The 18,687-nt window shown below is 38.2% G+C and overlaps 1 protein-coding gene across 1 annotated transcript in view; it reads right to left on the reverse strand.

The window, feature by feature from the left end:
• LOC134538304 (neuroendocrine convertase 2-like) overlaps positions 1-18,687 on the reverse strand; it is a 358,913-nt gene that overhangs the window by 63,237 nt on the left and 276,989 nt on the right. Inside the window, exons 3-5 of the mRNA XM_063379498.1 lie at positions 11,219-11,465; positions 3,965-4,002; positions 2,800-2,876 (exon numbers count right to left, since the gene is read on the reverse strand). Of these exons, the coding sequence (XP_063235568.1) occupies positions 2,800-2,876; positions 3,965-4,002; positions 11,219-11,465 (362 nt within the window). The remainder of the gene's footprint in view (positions 1-2,799; positions 2,877-3,964; positions 4,003-11,218; positions 11,466-18,687) is intronic.

An 18,687-nucleotide genomic window follows, 5' to 3' on the forward strand; every position in this document is an offset into this window, starting at 1 on the left:
CAATGGAAGACATTGTTAGCGCGGTGAGAGCGTACTAATCAACGCGCCTGCGTACTCGATGGCTCCCCCCCCCCCCCCAAATCCATCCCAATCCTCCCTTCTGTTTTCCAACACTTTCCTCCACTTCCACCCATTTCTTTTTTTTTTTTTTTTTGCGGTGATGCCTGGAAACCTGCTAATGAAGGAATTACCGCTAACAACAACCCTGCCCAGAAACCATCACCACCACTACCCCCCAACATCTCCCGCATCCTAACACTTACCTCTCCCCCCTCCCCCTCCTCCACCTCCTACAGCGAAGCTACCGACGACGGATTATGGGTTCCGGGCCCGTAATCGGATTATCCGCCGCGCACGATGGCTTGCGTTGCATCAGTTGTTCCGCGTGCGCGTAGCCACCTATTGTTCCCGGAACGTTCGTTTGGTTAAAGTGGGCTTTGCGCATGATTTCCGCCACGGGAAAACTGTAGTACGTCATCGACTTTGTGATTAATCCTGCGTTCGAATTTAAATAACACACTTTTTTTTCCCTCCAGTGCCGAACCAAAGGTCATAATTTGAGAGGAGGTACAACATAAAGGATATCCTGTAATCCTATTCCATTTCCTCCCCCTCCCCCCTGAAATATACTCTTTTTGACCTTTGACCTTACGTTAACAGTCCGAATGGGTTTTTTCAATTTAAAAAAAAATGAAACTTTCCTCGTTTTTCAATGAAAAAAATTCTACCTACGTTTAAAACTTGTCCGAAACAGATTTTGCGAAAACGGTTTACGGTGATAGGCGTGAGTCAGATCCATCTAAGTGTGTGCTCGTTAAGAAAAAAATTACAATTCGGTTTGCACGTCACTTGTTTTGCATTACCTTACAGTTGTTTCTTAATTAATTTTTAATTTGTATATTTAAACGTAATTTCCTGCATTACATATATACACTTAGAATAAATACTAAGAGCTGAAATTATATCTATTCACTAATATGCCAAAAATATTTATGCAGAGCACACAAAACTCTATAACGTTACACTATCAAAAATGTTCTCCCTCCTTTTTTTTTTTTTTTTTTGCTATCAGTTGTTTAAATTGTCTTCTTGTTGAGTGCTACTCAAATGGTAGCTCTAAGTAGAACGTCACAAACGAATAGGTACAACCGCAAGAAAGAAGAAACACAAAAGTCCAGATATAGGAATAAACAGAAGTATAGTTTTCCCAGAACCAATGTTTAAATGGCGACACAGACAAAACAACACACAAGTATGTTACTTCTATCATCGAAAACAATCAGAGTTTAGGAAAATTAGAAACGTCAATATATATATATATATATATATATATATATATATATATAGATATATATCTATATATATATATATAGCTAATAGCAACCTCCAAACAATGACTTCTGTCAAGCAAAAAAAAAACTCACTAAATCTATAAACGAAACCAAAATAATAATGAAAAAAATTGTTTGTCTGTAAAGTCGGTTTACGCACGATAGTTTAACGTGACAACGTCATAACGAAACATTGATGAAATGGTTGCATACTTTTATGAATAAAATTGAATCATTTTTATTGAATTATCACTATTTTGTATGGATACAAAGGAGTGAAATGAAATCTACAATTTAATTGATAAATTTACTTTTATCTGCACTCATTAATTCAAATATGTTTATTACTTTAACGAAGAGATTATTTTAACTATAACTTTTATACATGTTTGCTATTTAACGTCTTCCAATCTGTGTTATTCTGTTAAGGATAGTTCGATGATAGGAAAGGTAGGAAACGAATGGGAGTGTTTCAAGTTTAATGTGCCTGGAAAAAGTCAAATCGATGGTTGTTACAATCGAGTGGAAGAGAGATAGATGCGGCGCAAGCGTAAAATGAGCGTAACGGGATACAGCGTAACGGGACAAGTTGCGTTACGGGACACTTTTTCGTGCGTGCAGCCGACTTTCGTCGATTTATTAGACGTCACGTCAAAAAACACATAAAGAACAAAGAAGGAAGGCGATAGGAAAAACAACACAAGACATTGCATGGTCGTAGAATTCGCGGCGGGGGGGGGGGGGGGGGGGGGGGAAAGTCCCCCTGGAACTAAGAAGCCCCTCACTGAAGGGGGTCCTGCCTGCACTCGCAAAAGCTTGACTGTGAAACGGGTTTGATATGAAAACTATTTATTTTGAAAAAAACTTTCTGTATAATTTAAATTTATCTGCTTATTGCTATAGGCCAAAATGTGGGCAGTACACAACAGACAAGCACCTTATCCAGATGTGACTTGCGTCAGTTCAAACACATTGCAGAACTCTCGGGCAACCCCCCCCCCACCCCCTTGAAATAATAATTTTAAAAAAGCTGCTGAGTCTTTTGATAGCACGTGTTACTTAAGTAATTATAGCTAGGGGCAGGAAATTTTCGCGAAAAAATCTGAACGCCTACTAGACTGCAACAAGGTATACCCACACCAGCGGTTTCTTCCTTGTGATTGGCGGCCGTCTGCGAGAGAAGTCGTTGCCTTGTTTGCACGAGCCACTAAGGACGAGTTTGCTTCCACACTGAATTAGTATGATTGGTTGTTGTAACAATCGACATGCACCTCACAGTAACTCACCCAATCACGAAACACAGACGATGCTACAGTGTTTTAACTTCCAGCTACTCTCAGGATCTTTTCGCGAAATTTTCATGGCCCTAATTATAGCACTTATTTTCACTGTATTTAATAGACATTTATTTACTCATGCACGTGATACAAACTATAGTTAAGTTATGTACAACAGCACTGTTACCTACCTGTTGAACCAGTCATCTGTGTATCTCGGGTAGGGGTAGGGGTCATTACTGCTGAAGTCGTAACTGGCCCTGGCGTTCTGGAAAAAATAAATAATCAACGAATGTGTTAATTGGCCATCGTTTTGTATTAGCGAACATTATTTTATGTTTAACTAAAAGCAAACGTTTATTTTTTTAAATTTTAAATGGATATTTTTTTTATTTTTTAAGTGTCATATTTGTTAGTCTGTAACGTAGCTTTAAAAAAACATTAGGGAACAATTGAAAACAATTACTTGAATATTTTTAATTTTAAAATGTGGCGAAAAATGCCAAAATGTTACCTAAGCAAATTAGCTTGGCGCACAAAGTACTTGGCATAGCTTCATTCATAAATTGAAAATTATCTTGGGTGTAATTCACGAGCGTGCGACTATATTTCGTGGTTTAACCTCCACACCCCATAGCTTGCCACACTCACGGTGTGCAGAGTTTCAGAAGAGACCACGCGATCTGAGAACTGCTCAAGATATCAGAGTGGGGTCTGTTTACGCTGAGGGCAGACAAGTAGTTCTGCTGCCGTAGTTCGTTCTCAAACTCTATTGTTAGAAGAGTGAGAAAACAAATGGCTAAAACACGTGTGATCAGAATACGTGCTAGACATTAAACATCCGGTACTGATTCTTGAAACCTCTCAATGGCAGTGGCGGTTCCAAGGGGGGGGGGGAACCAGGGGCAAGTTCCCCCCCCCCCCCCCGAAAAACAAAAATGATTGTTTCTGAAACCAAAAATATATTTTAATATAATTAATGAATTTTTTTGTAGAATCCTAAAATCTGATGGTTGGATGTTATGTGTAGTGTGAGTAGATTAAATACAAATTTACTCTGAAATCCTCTGGATCCGCCACTGCTCCATGGATTAGCTTTACACTGTTATTTTCATTTCTCCGCCATATGATGCATAGTTCCCTTGTGTACGACGAGAAGTCTGCGCGCCGGTCAACAACCTTGTCATTAGAGGCGACACCGCGCTAGAAGCACCAGCGAGCGTCGCACTTATCATCCCGCCTCACCGACAGAAATGCACTCTTGACGAGGATTGTCCCTTGAATGCGGCAGTCATTAGGATAGACGAGCTAATATTTAGCTTCAGCAAGATTAAAATAATTTCTAAATGTACTTACGTAGTTATGCTTGAGATCAGGATGCATGTAGTCCACACCTGAAACAAAAAAAAAATTATTTCAATTAATAAGTGGGAAATCACGTACCATGATTCAAAACATCATTCATTCCATTGTCGGTGAGCAAAAATAAATCGGTTGAATGTCCAGCTCATTTGCTGCTCCTTCAATGTGAATTTTGATCGTGAGGACTGAGGAAACTATAAGAACAGCAACAAATCTCAAGGCTGGCTTGAATCTGATTCGGGACTTCTCTCTTATAATAAAATATCACTAGCATCAATAAAATATTTCCTGACAGTATTAACAGTAACAAATAACTGAATAATAGGCCAGAGTATATAGCTAAATAAAAAGACTGCAAAATCAACTTTTTCTAAGAAATATTTTCAAATAATTGAGAAATCTTAATTTATTTTAAATTGCTCCAAACAGCTCATACTTACGAGTAATTACACAGAAGCCAATATATCTGGACAAAGCAAAATAATGCTGTTTCCAATTTCATAAGATACTTGATGACAAAAAATAAGCTTTCATTAAAACTATATTGCGTTGCATAACATCTCCATTCAATATTTCACAAAGGGGAAAAAATATAGTATATATTTTTGTTGTTTTGTCTGTAAATGTAATTTCGATTCAAAAATAACTCTTCAATACCCAATTCGCAAAGTCTCCTTTTCTTTCGAAATACTTTTGAAGGAAAATGCTTTTGTATTTTCTATTTATTTTTGCTGTAAAAAAAAACACCTCCAGGTGGGTCGAAGGCAAACTGCGTCTCGACCTATGCACGTCTGATAATGTAAACACGATAAGAGGACGGAAGCGACGCGAATGACGCGACGCGACAGCACGATATCGCTCGATTGTGAACATGCCATTTTTGACAGCGCGACAAACAAAAAAAAAAAAGCTGGATGTTGTTTCTTGCCAATACGTTCGCACTGCATACGCGACGGCCATCAATGGTTACTACCCAATTTTGGATGGACATGTTTGAGAAAAAAAAATATTTAGTTAAAATTTAATATCTATTCGGTAAAATCATCGTGCTTGAACGTATTATAAGATATAACAGATAAATTTAGTAAAAAAAAAAACCTCAGAAATAAACGAATACTGATCATATTAACAATGCGCCCATTTCAATAACTTTGCATCTACGACGAGATGGAAATAGAAAGGGGGGGGGGGGGGGAAAAATAATCCAGTCGTGAAGTCTGTGACGTCATAGATAGGTACCGAGCGGAATTGGTTGGAAATATTGTTTTTTATTACTGTCGCATTCATCAAGTCACAACCGCCACGCTATTGTGACTCCAGCAGGCGGTAAGAACAAGAATCTGGTATGGTTACCAACCTAGTCCAGTAACTACTGTATGAATAAGATATTTTTTTTTGTCACCGAGACTGCAACAATGTAGTACGATGCCCGTACACTGCAATTTTTTTTTGTAAATGAAACAAAAATATTCACATAAAATTACAGATATTTTTTTTATTTGTGAGTTTACATTAAAAAGAAACTGTATCACTACAAAATATTGTTTTCAGTGATACTGGGTTAGAAATTTTACCCGGGCATTAATGCTTTGTGTTGTTCCAGTACTCTCCAATGGTTAAAGTTATTCGTAAACCACTCCTTGAACAGCTTTCCAGTATCAGCTGCATGATCCAACGAAACGTATGAAATATTCAATCATTGGTCTTTATTTTGTTTCATTATGCTAATTTATGCGCGCGGACAGTACTGGAACCTTTGAATATATATACTGTATAGAAGTCGCGAGTGGATAGGATTTACTCTACGTTTTTCAGAAGCGTATGATGAGCAGCTTGGGAACTTCACCGCTGCAGTGCGCTGTCGTAACGCCCTGTATCGTCTTAGTTGTTATTTACACGTTAGAGCGCAGCTCTGTCGTCCGCTGTCATTCCCCGCACCCCCACCCATCATTCACTGCAGCTCAAGGTCGTTCAACGGTAGGGGGAAGGGGTGTTTGAAGAGTTCGACACTTGTCCGCTAGGGACCACCACAAGTCGATGGCCCTAGAGATGGTGGCGATTGCGGCGGTGAATTAACCAACTACCTCAAAACCGTATTATAAATTTTAACCTGGGCTGGCGACTTCAATACAGTATATATATTCAAAGCTGGAACGCTATTCAGGGTAAGGTTCACAAATTAACTTCGTAACTATTGGCGGTACCGGGACGACACGAAGCATAAACGCCCGGGCAAGAACCCGAACCCCAGCATTACTGCGAGCACTTATTCTGCGCTGATACGGATTTTTTTTTCCCGCGCAAAAGTTCAGATTTACAAATATCCGTAATTTTTTACGTGAATATTTATGTTACAATAAAAAAAAAAAAAAATTGGTTGTCTGTAAAGTCGGTTTACGGACGATAGTTTAACGTGACAACGTCATAACAAAACATTGATGAAATGATTGCATACTTTTATGAATAAAATTGAATCATTTTTATTGAATTATCACTATTTTGAATGGATACAAAGAAGGAGTGAAATGAAATCTACAATTTAATTAATAAATTTACTTTTAATTGCACTCATTAATTCAAATATGTTTATTACTTTAACGAACTGATTATTTTTACTATAACTTTTATACATGTTTGCTATTTAACTTCTTCCAGTCTGTGTTATTCTGTTAAGGATAGGACGATGATAGGAAAAGTAGAAAACGAATGGGAGTGTTTCAAGTTTAATGTGCCTCGAAAAAGTCAAATCGATGGTTGTTCCAATCGAGTGGAAGAGAGATAGATGCGGCGTAAGCGTACAATGAGCGTAACGGGACACATCGTAACGGGACAATGTGCGTAACGGGACAAGGAGTCATCCTTTTTCGTGCGTGCAGACGGCGTTCATCGATTTATTAGACGTTGTCACTTCAAAAATAATTAAAGAGTGTGGATTATAATGAATTTCTGCTCGTGTGAGCATCGAAGAGAAATTCGTGCACGTAATTTGGTGTTTCCGAAACAGGGGGCGAAGGTTCTCCGGTCTGGCGTGCTCTTGCAAACCCGCCGCCTGAACACACAAGTAGTTGTTATTGAACGGTATCTCCCAGGGGTGAAGCTCTTGTAGCTGGCGGGAGGAGAGACAGGTCGCGTTTGAATTACAGATTCGGCAAGTAGCATGATAAAGGCAGGTGGAGAGAGAGAGAGAGAGAGAGAGTTAGAGAGAGAGAGAGAGAGAGTGTGTGTGTGTGTGTGAATTGAGAAGCGAAGAAAAGGGGGAAGGGAAAGATATATATATATATATGGCAATACGGCATCCTAGGAGGCGAGAGATGAGACCCTAGTCGCGTAATTAAGCAAGTTTCGGGCGCGCCATCTGGGGCAGAATGTCGCAACCCCCTAACCCCCTTTCTCCCGCAAAATTCTCTCGTCCCTTCCTTCTAGCCTGTCCCGGCTATTAATGCCGCATCTTCGCCCGGGCGGGGGGGGGGGGGGGGGGGGAACCCGTGGCCCTCACGTGACGCGACACCTCGAACTTTCGCGAACACGTGACACTTTGGAAACTACCTCAGCAGTTCTGCGGCAAGTTTGCCAAAACGAATGAAAAATGATGTATGGAAAAAAAAACTTTTTTTTTTTTACCAACAGCCGGTGGTATTTTTTTTTTCTCCCTCTCTTTCGTTGTGCCGATTTCCGAAACTAAAGCTTCTATCACTCGCGATGCTAACGAAAGAGAAGTGAAAAATTTTAAATTTAAACTTAAAAGGATAAGCTGAATAAAAATTACCTTCGACGATATTACAATATTATATTTTAATGCAGTTCTGGATACTGCTTTTATGTTCCATTGTGATGTTAAATATATGTTTTACAAAATGTATATATATATATATATATATATATTAATTTTGTAACATTTGGGTAACTATTAAATTCAAACTTGTTTAGAGTATGATTTCAAGAAAAAAAATTCTGATACGCGTACATAACACGCGCTTTTTTTTTTTATGTGTAATATCTCAGCTCTCGCTATACGGCATTTGGTGGGAGTAATTTCGTGAATGGAACGGAAGTCTCCTGGAGGGGGAAATGTGTTACCACAGTGCTGCCATCTGTAGCGGATGGCGCGAACCAAAGTTCACAAAGCCAAAGGAAAACTTTATAGTATTAGCGGTTTAGTCAAATTAAACAAGATGGGCAGTATTTTTAATAAAATTCCTTGTCAAAAATCAGGTACAAACCCGAGGTTTAGTACTTTATCAAGTGTTTTTAGCTTTTATCGAAGCCGTTGCATTATATAGTTTAAAATTTCGCTCTGCAAATCGAATGACTCGATGCTTGACGTAGCTGCTCCGGCAACACATTCTAGCGGAGAGTGAGGAAACTACGCGAGGTTCGCGTCCGGAAATGTAGGTTAAAACACAATTTGCGATTATGTTTATCACGCTCGGTATTATTTAAAAGAATTCTACGTTAAATTTCGTGTCTTAGTTTTTGTATATTATAAATGTATTTGTATCACACGAATACACGAATTTGCTCGTTACCGATCTTAGACGTAACACATTTTTGGTGAGTACTAAAAGACTCGCTCAACATGTTTTTCATAAATTCAATTAATTTTGGAATTCCTTGAGTTTTATGTTGTATCAATGGATTTACTATAAATGTTAGTGACGTATGCTAAAATATATTAGATGAAACAATGAAATTGATATATTTTCCATTCAAAAATATTTTGATTTTTACTACGATTGCGTTGTTTGTTGAAACGTATGTAAAAAAAAAGCTTGAAGTCATACAGTCGATTATAAATCCCTCCTTCAACATTTCAATAAAAGTATATATTTATTTATTTAACCTCGTATTGGTTTTATTTTGGCTTGTCACTTACTGTAGTGTAGAATGGTATAAATGAAAACAAATTTATAAGAGTATATATTTGAAAATATAATTTATTAAATAAATAATTTGAAAATATAATAATATAAACTTTTATCGTAAAACTTGATTAATTTCAATACTCTCCAAATTTAATTTAAAAGTTTTTGCTAAATAAAATAGTTCCATAGTTCAAGAAGCTATTACTAACTTAAAGGATTGTATCTTAAATTATTATGCTTCTTGATTTCATTTTTCTGCTAGTAATCTAAAATAAATTCATTATATAACTATTGGTGAGTGCTCATAAAATTGTCCATTGATTCATTTTTTTGACAAACACAAAAGCCAATTTGTATTTTAATTCTAGCATGAATTGAGACCATGAAATAGTTTTAATTTAACAATTCCTATATAGTCTTTGTTGTAAAACCTTTCATTTTTAGTATATCATTCCTAAATAAGAAAAAAATTATTTTTTTGCAAAACACTGAAAACTCATTTCTCCAGGATATTGGTGTATGTGTATGTATATGTGTATATATATGTGTGTGTGTTTTACAAATTATTAATTTTGCAAAACAAAAAAAAAGATACTTTTGAATACTTTTTCGATTGCTTTTTCTTAGTTCATTCTTTAATTTGAGTATAAATGGTCATTTAAGATCATAAAAACCATTAAATAAAAAAATACATACAGTTGAAAAACTTTTCAGAACTAAATAATGATAGCTATGTAATTATTAATTTAAAATTATGAACATAAACGCTGAATCATAGAAGTAAAATGATGTACCATGTACAACCATTAAATTGTTATTAAGTGATATGTTTTAAAATTTCCTTTATTATCTCAGTGAATTTAATTTCCCGACAAGGAAAGTACGAATTTTCTATTCAGAGCTAGTTTTATGGGGCAGTAAACCGACATACGCGGCACCATAATTCCGAAGCCAAGGCACGAACAGAACATTTGCGTGTAACAGCCTTCTGAAAAAAAACCTGCACGTGGAATCTTAAATGGTTTCCAGCGCTGCAGGTTGTTTAAGGCGTAATTCACTGGCTGCCACAAAACTTTTTTAGTGTTGTTCCTTTTGTTTGAGTTGATCGTGATAAACGTTTCGGTAGCGCACGTAAGTTACAGTAGTTTTTTTTTCTGACCACAGTGAAACAGAACGTGCAATCCATTTTGATTAAGAAAAATTCATTTTAAACATTTCCAACTACAGCCATAAATTAATCAGAGAAGACATAGAAAAAAAACATCAATAGAGAAGAAGAAACATGTTAAGTAATATGTCGCTAATTACTCGTTTCACAATAACCATGAACGGTCACCATCCAAGAAATAGCCACAGTCAAGTCTGCAGCACATACTAAAGCAGACTTATCCGGATTGGCCAACCTCATCTCCAATCACGGCCAAACACAATAAACCAATCACAGCTCCGCTGTGAATGGCTCTATGTTAACACACCAGGTCTTTCTTTAGTCACGTTGCAACTACTCTGTTAGAGATAACGGAAAATTTAAGCACTTTTAAACGAAGAATTGACCTCAAATAAACGAATAACTGAATATTCGTATAAAGCAAGCCGTATTTTTACTTACGAGATGTATGTTATGTTCTTAGCAAAAATAGACACACAGGTGGGCAAAAAAAGATTGTTCTCACTATAGAATTGCCATTTTTTTTAATGTTTTGTTAATATACCCAGAAAAATATTAAGGATTAATGTTCTTAATAAATGAACTCGGTCTCCGTAAATTTAATTATTTATGAATATTTCTGGATAGTGAGAAATATTTTAAAAATCTAGCCTTTATATATTTTCATTGAATTCTTATATATTTAATTTTTGTGTAAACACTATAAAACATTTTAAAGATGATTATTAGTTTGTAATTTTTATCACAAACATGCCACGTATAGTAATTTATTGGATAACCTATAAAATAATACATAAAAAATTGTAAGAAATTTAATACAAATTAACATCTTTCAGGCCCTGGGATTTTTATAGCCCTCGAGAAGAGTAAATGGGCAATCATAAGGCAGACCATGGGTATGACTAGAGTCCCGGAAATTTCGCGGATTCCTCTGCCCTCAGGATAGAATTCAAATTTATAGATGTGCTCGACCCATGTTTACTTTCCCATTGGTAGATTTCTTAGCGAGAACATTTTTTATCCTTGTTATTTGGCACTACCTGATTCGCTTACTTCTCTCCTAGCTGGACATCGTTGGCTCACGGTCGTAGAGGGGCGTGTCCAGATAACTGCGGTCCAATCACGAACACAGTGCGACAGTGTGGAGGTTTGCATTCTAGCTTGCGACTGAATGAATCCGCGAAATTTCCGTGGCTCTAGGTATGTTTATAGACTCACCGTCGTCCATGATGGCGGTGGTGACGTTCTTGCCCGTGACGCCCTGCGCCCAGGCCGCCTCCACGTTGAGGTCCAGCTTGGCCTTGCCGCCGTTCTGGCCCGTGTTCTTCAGGTACCACTGGAACTGGAAGTAGGGGTCCGCCGGGTCCCGCTGCGGCCGCATGTCGCGCACCAGGTTCTCCACCCGCAGCGGCTTGTAGCCCCGCTTGACGCGCTTGAAGCCCGTCTGCTGCGCCGCCCACTCCACCTGCGACAATCGGACAACCACACCCTCCAATCAACTTGCAACCCCCCTTGACGCCCGTCTGCTGCGCCGCCCACTCCACCTGCGACAATCGGCGAACCAAACCTCAACTCCGCTGGTAGCCCCGCTTGACGCGCTTGAAACCCGTCTGCTGCGCCGCCCACTCCACCTGCGACAATAGGAGAACAAACCCTTCACACTGCTTGTAGCCCCGCTTGACGCGCTTGAAGCCCGTCTGCTGCGCCGCCCACTCCACCTGCGACAATCGGACAACCACACCCTCCAATCAACTTGCAACCCCCCTTGACGCCCGTCTGCTGCGCCGCCCACTCCACCTGCGACAATCGGCGAACCAAACCTCAACTCCGCTGGTAGCCCCGCTTGACGCGCTTGAAACCCGTCTGCTGCGCCGCCCACTCCACCTGCGACAATCGGACAACCAAACCTGCACTCGGCTTGTAGCCCTGCTTGACGCGCTTGAAGCCCGTCTGCTGCGCCGCCCACTCCACCTGCGACAATCGGACAACCAAACCTGCACTCGGCTTGTAGCCCTGCTTGACGCGCTTGAAGCCCGTCTGCTGCGCCGCCCACTCCACCTGCGACAATCGGACAACCAAACCTGCACTCGGCTTGTAGCCCTGCTTGACGCGCTTGAAGCCCGTCTGCTGCGCCGCCCACTCCACCTGCGACAATCGGACAACCAAACCTGCACTCGGCTTGTAGCCCTGCTTGACGCGCTTGAAGCCCGTCTGCTGCGCCGCCCACTCCACCTGCGACAATCGGACAACCAAACCTGCACTCGGCTTGTAGCCCTGCTTGACGCGCTTGAAGCCCGTCTGCTGCGCCGCCCACTCCACTTGCGACAATCGAATAACCAAACTTCCACTCCGGTTGTAGCCCCGCTTGACGCGCTTGAAGCCCATTCTGCTGCGCCGCCCACTCCACCTGCGACAATCGGAGAACTCCTACTGCACTTGGCAGATGATATTGGTGTTATTTATAAGACTCTGTATATAATATCGGGCTGTAATGGATTTCTTTACCTCATTTTTTCAAACTTGTATTTATTAATGGTTGTATCAAACATGGACAAATATTTTTATGTTACTAATTTTAAGAAGTGTAATAATTCACGGCCCTAGATATAGGGACTATTAAACGAAAAACAAGGCATAAATAGTTGAAAATTCGAACCATGTAAAAAACAGTATTATGTAGAGACCGGAAGATATCGCGAATTTATTTTGTTTTGCTAAATTTGAAAACTGTTGACATTTAAATTGCCTCTTTGATTGGCAGGGACTTGAATAATTAGTGGTTTCAATGTCCTCTAGGATGGACCCACGATCCTTCATTATACTAGCTCATTGGCTACTGTACTGACTCATTAAGAACTGTTGACTAGAAAGCTCGTGATTCGATACTTCTTTCGTTGAGGGTTATTCATTGGCTCAGAGTCCCTCAGGTAATCTGTGGTCCGACACGGAAGCAGAAATAAGTTAAACGCCTTTGGATTATTGACCACCGTGATATGAAACCGCGAATTTTTCCAGTCTCTAACGATGAGCAGGTGGAATTTGTCCTCTTTCTTACATTAATTTGTAGTCTATCCTAAAGGTAAATGAATCCGCGAAATATTTCAGTCTCTAGTAATTGGTAATCTTTCTTAGAAATCCCCCTGAAAGAATATATTGAGCAATTTATTTTATTTGCTATGAAAAATTTGTTTTACTTAGAAAAGAGAAGTTGGGAGGAAAATGGGGCGATTCTCCAACAAAGCCATTGTAGACTTGGCTTTACCACGTCTCTCATCCTGTGCGGTCTTATTTGCATATTTGAGCCACCTCTTCATTTGCATTCGTGACATTTCTCCTTCGAATTCCCCAATTTAAAAAAAAAAATCCTCAGTTAGTCTTTTCCTGCTTTTAGAAAGCTGCACCTAACCGTCGAAATGCAGGGAGAAAAAAATGTTTGATGTCATTTCCATTCTGTGCAATGTTCCAGAGGAACGATTTGCTTTTATTCGTCTATAATTTATACAGCCACGATAATTTCGCTGAATAACTTGGTTGCAAAGTAGGCTAGACTTGAAGCACGTATACATATGCTTCACGTCGATGTTCGGACTACAGTCTTCTTGATACGCCCATGTCTACTCTGTGCCAAATTATGAACCTGGAAGAGAAGGTACCCGTTCATATGTAACCCCACAAAATATGTGGCCTTTTTTTTTTTTTTTACCAATGAGTACAATAAATTGGTTTCAGTTTATGTGGGTAAGTCACGTCTACCCTTATGTCCTTAAATAAGTAAAATCAAGTAAAAAAAAACATCAAACAACATCTAAAGAACCATTTTATAACGAAATATGTGTAATTTAATAGAAACGAATTTCAATGAACAAATGCATTAATTGTAACGAAATAAATCAAAGGAAAGGACTGAAATGCGTGGAAATTTTATCTGCTTGAACATAGTAATGTAAAATAACCGAAATAATCTCAAACGATACCAATGGAAATGAAATAAATCCACATATACCGAAATGAGTCGAAACCTAATACATCAAACAATATATCTTGATACAATAGAAATAAAATGATTTGTACTCAAATGTACTTAAATAAGTAAAATGAAATAGAAAAACATCAAAAAGTTAAAAATAACTCTTTTATAATGAAGTGAAATATTTGTGGCTCCAATAATAATTTGTGTGGATATTAAAGTTCTAGAACTGATAAAATAAACTTTTTGTTCTAATCAGAAAAATAAAACATAACGCTGCGAACAATAAAAAAAATACCATAGACAAAACAGTTGCGGCATTTCGGGAACTGGGATCTGTTCCCGTCCTCAGCCACATATAGGCGTCTTAGCAAACCTACAGTGCCGTCGTTGTGGTGTCCAGAATAGAGACCGGAAAAATTCGCAGGTTCATTTCGCGATAGGCTAGACTCCAAACACGTACACCTTTATTCTGAGTCAGCGATTGGACCACCGTTTATCTGAAGGACTCTTAAGCCAATGAAAAACCTTCAACAAAAAACGTATCAAATCACAAGCATCCCACAGTTGACGCGTGTCACGAGTCAGTGTATCTAATGACTTAATGAGCAGGTGCAATTTGTCCCAGTACATAGAGTATCATGGAGTCTATCCAAGAGGTCATTGAGACCACGAATTTTTCCGCTCTCTAGTCCAGAATATCTGTATCGTGACATAGCTGATTTTGTCTTTGCGTCACTGCGTCACTCAAGGATCTCCTTAGACAGCCTGAATAAACGTTTTAAGTTGAGACCGGAAAAATTTGCGGGTTCAATGACCTCCAGGATGGACTCCAATATCCTCTACACACTCGGGCAAATGCCAACTGTTCATTTGCTGCTGACTTGTGAGTCGTCTCGACTGGGTGGTCTGTGATTCGCAGAGCTGCCAACCATTACGGATTTTCCGTAATTATTACGGATTTTAACCCCGAATTACGGAATTACGGAACATCGATGGTTTATTACGGAAACGAGGGTTTGTGCTGCATGGTAACGGAGAAAATTCCGTTTCTGCTGTGCTTGTTTCGTGAACGCAGTTTGAATACATCGCTTGGTTGCACAAATAACGGAACTAGTAAGAGTGCGCATGTACGATGTACTGTCGAAATAAGTAAATTAATTCTCGTGTTTTCAAATAATAATGGGATGGTATTACGTCCGTTGTACGATACAACTAGTACATATTCTCGGACTTATCGTTTGAAGGCTACTTAAATCACGATAATTTTTGTACGGTACTTTGGCTAACCTGTGTTGTGTTAATTTATTTCTTGAAAGCCATTTTTTCCATATTAGTGTTTTTGTCGTGTCTACAGACGTGGATTTTTTTTATGTTTTTCGATAGTGATGTGTTCTTCAGTGCCGGTTTTAGAAATGAAGCGTGTGACAGAATAATGTGTATCTGGAAAAAAAAAACACGCAAGTCTTCGGAACTTTCGACTTAAATATTCAAAAGAATGGCCATGCTTGTCGTTTTCAAATGTTTGGAACGCCACGGTTTTGTAATGTATGCACGTGTGACTTTTCGATTGCATATGGTGGAAGGGATGACTGTAGACGGCATATTGAATCAAAGAAACATGCAGAACATTTTAAAGCCGTGACGAGCAATAAATCTATATCTTCGTTTTTTCGCTACATCTGAAGAAACGAAAGTAACGAACGCAGTTACTGTTTACAAGTCCTTGTGTTTGTCTTGCTGTTTGTTTACATGACATTTCTTATTCAACCAGGATAAAAAAAAAGCAAATAAAAAGACAGTTGCTTTAAAGTTTAACTTTGAATACTTTGAATTGAAGATTCAAAATATCCAGTAAAATTATTAATATTTCTTACATATTCAGATGATTGTATTGTTCTAATAGATTTTTTTTATTCATTAATATGCATTGTATTCATATTTTTCTTTTTCTATTGCATATTATTGTCCTTGTTTTATCTTGAGAGTGTGTTATAATGCCCCAGGAAAAATTTATCGTGCATGATTTACGCGTACTTTTTTCATATACCTAATTGCCATTACTGATGGGTGTGATTTGAGGTTGGCAGCTCTGGATTCGACACTTCAATGAGTGAGGGTCTCTAATTGTCCCTCAATCCTCCAGATTAACAGTGGACCAATGGCAGAAGCAGCACTAAGGTATAATTATTTGAATTTTAGCATAACACGAAATGAACCCGCGAATTATTCAGGTTTCTAGTTTTAATGCATCGTATTTTAAAAATAATTTCCTGATACCATTGCCAACACATTTACCTCCCCCCCCTTTTCAGCCCCTTTACCATCACACACCACGATACACCCAGAAATAAGAAGGGGCATGCGTATTTCGCGAAAAGATTCCGAGACTAGCTGAAAGTTAAAAACACTGTAGCAGCGTCTGTGTTTCGTGATTGGGTGAGTTTCTTACAGGCACATACCGACTGTTACAACGCCAATCACAGTAATTCAGTGCGGCAGCAAACGCGTCCTGAGTGGCTCGGCCAAACAAGGCAACGACTTCTTCTCTCGAAGACGGCCGCCAATCACAAGGGAGAAACCGCTGGTGCGAGTATACCTTGTCGCAGTCTAATAGGAGTTCAGAATTTATTCGCGGAAAATGTCTTGCTCCTAGAAATGGGCCTATAAATATTTGTTCCCGTAGCTTTCTTCAGCCACCATGTTCCACAAATCCTGGCCACGCCTATGTTTCAAGGAATTCTGCTACTTCTGCTACCTGTTGCGACTGCCGGTAACTATTCATTTGTTAAAGAGTTTATTTTGTGGCGCTACAAGCATTGCTCTTGCAATTTTAAATCAGATGACATTACAAAACACGCTGTTGTACTTTTACAAGGGCTGGTGAAAGTACAGACAAATTTCTTTAAAATTTCACAATTAATTTCTTTTTTAGAATGTATATGATGATTTAAACTGTTAAATTTTGTCTCTTATGTTAATAAACGTTCCACATTAATTAAATGTGGAGGCATGTTATTTTTAAACTATCTAGAAGCGTCCTTGTCAACTTATACCTTGGTGTACTTAATATGCACGCTCATATGAAGAGAACATAGTTTCGTGAAGAGTGTTGAAAGACTTTCAGATACCTATGCCTTATAATGAATGAGATTACATTATTATCAGAATAAAACGATTAAAATTTATATTCTAAAAAAATATCTTCTATTTGTAAAATAGAAAACTCACCAGGGAAAAAAAATTGCCTTTCCTACAATTATACGCCGTAAAGTGGGGAAATCGTTTTGACGATTAAAATAAGTTCCACATTAATTGTTTAGTTCATGTTTTTAACCTATCTAGATCTGACATCATTAACATTCACCATAGCGCATCTGGGCTATTCTAGAAGACGAAAGCAATGCACTATAAATATTTTTAGAAAAATTCCTTAATGTGGAATGAAAGTTATGAATCTATACAAATTAGTGTAAAATTCACCACAAATAAAAAAACGGTGCAGTTTCTATACATTTGATTGTTCCTGAACAAATTTACGATGGATAACATTTTTGTATGGTTATTTCCCTATATAATTGTATGTGTTAAGAACTTTCATTACATGTCTACTTTCATTACGTTTTTATACTGTGTGATAACTGCTACAAAACCAGTTTCGCGAACCGAAATATGTTTCCGTTCACATCCAGATTTACCTACAGGTTGTGTTTGTATTTTCACACACGTGTGACAGTACCCAGATTTGCCGCGATATCAAAACCAAGCTGTGCAATGTCATATAACCAAAAATTTTCGTTCAAATTACTTCCTCCCGTTGCATGGCCCATTAAAAGAACATGACAACCAATGCAACTCAAAAACTAAATAAAAAAAAAATTGGTTGTCTGTAAAGTCGGTTTACGGACGATAGTTTAACGTGACAACGTCATAACAAAATATTAATGAAATGATTTCATACTTTTATGAATAAAATTTAATCATTTTTATTGAATTATCACTAATTTGTATGGATACAAAGGAGTGAAATGAAATCTACAATTTAATTAATAAATTTACTTTTATTTGCACTAATTAATTCAAATATGTTTATTACTTTAACGAAGAGATTATTTTTTAACTATAACTTTTATACATGTTTGCTATTTAACTTCTTCCAATCTGTGTTATTCTGTTAAGGATAGGACGATGATAGGAAAAGTAGGAAACGAATTGGAGTGTTTCAAGTTTAATGTGCCTCGAAAAAGTCAAATCGATGGTTGTTCCAATCGAGTAGAAGAGAGATAGATGCGGCGCAAGCGTACAATGAGCGTAACGGGACAATGTGCGTAACGGGAAACTTTTTCGTGCGTGCAGCCGGCGTTTATCGATTTATTAGACGTTGTCGCGTCAAAAAAAAAAACAGATTGGTTTAATTTCCCTTGAGAACAATGCGAAATGTAGTCCTACTACTTCATGACGGCATGGTACGTATACGGCGAGCGTCCCATAAAAAAGACAAGTTATCTTCTGAAGTAGTTTATAGCCCTTGTCACACTGTCAAGCATTCGCTTCTAACATCTTCCAATTAAGTTGGTCACATAATTCTGGAGAGTTATGACAACACTGGAAACGTCACTTGCTCAGTCATGTTTGTTTGGCAAGTTGGATGTTTTGAGATTACATAATTTTTTTTTGTATATGACTGGTTGTAATAATATATCTTGGATGTTGATGGAAT

The sequence above is a fragment of the Bacillus rossius genome, chromosome 13 (assembly GCF_032445375.1).
Source record: "Bacillus rossius redtenbacheri isolate Brsri chromosome 13, Brsri_v3, whole genome shotgun sequence".
Taxonomy (NCBI): domain Eukaryota; kingdom Metazoa; phylum Arthropoda; class Insecta; order Phasmatodea; family Bacillidae; genus Bacillus; species Bacillus rossius.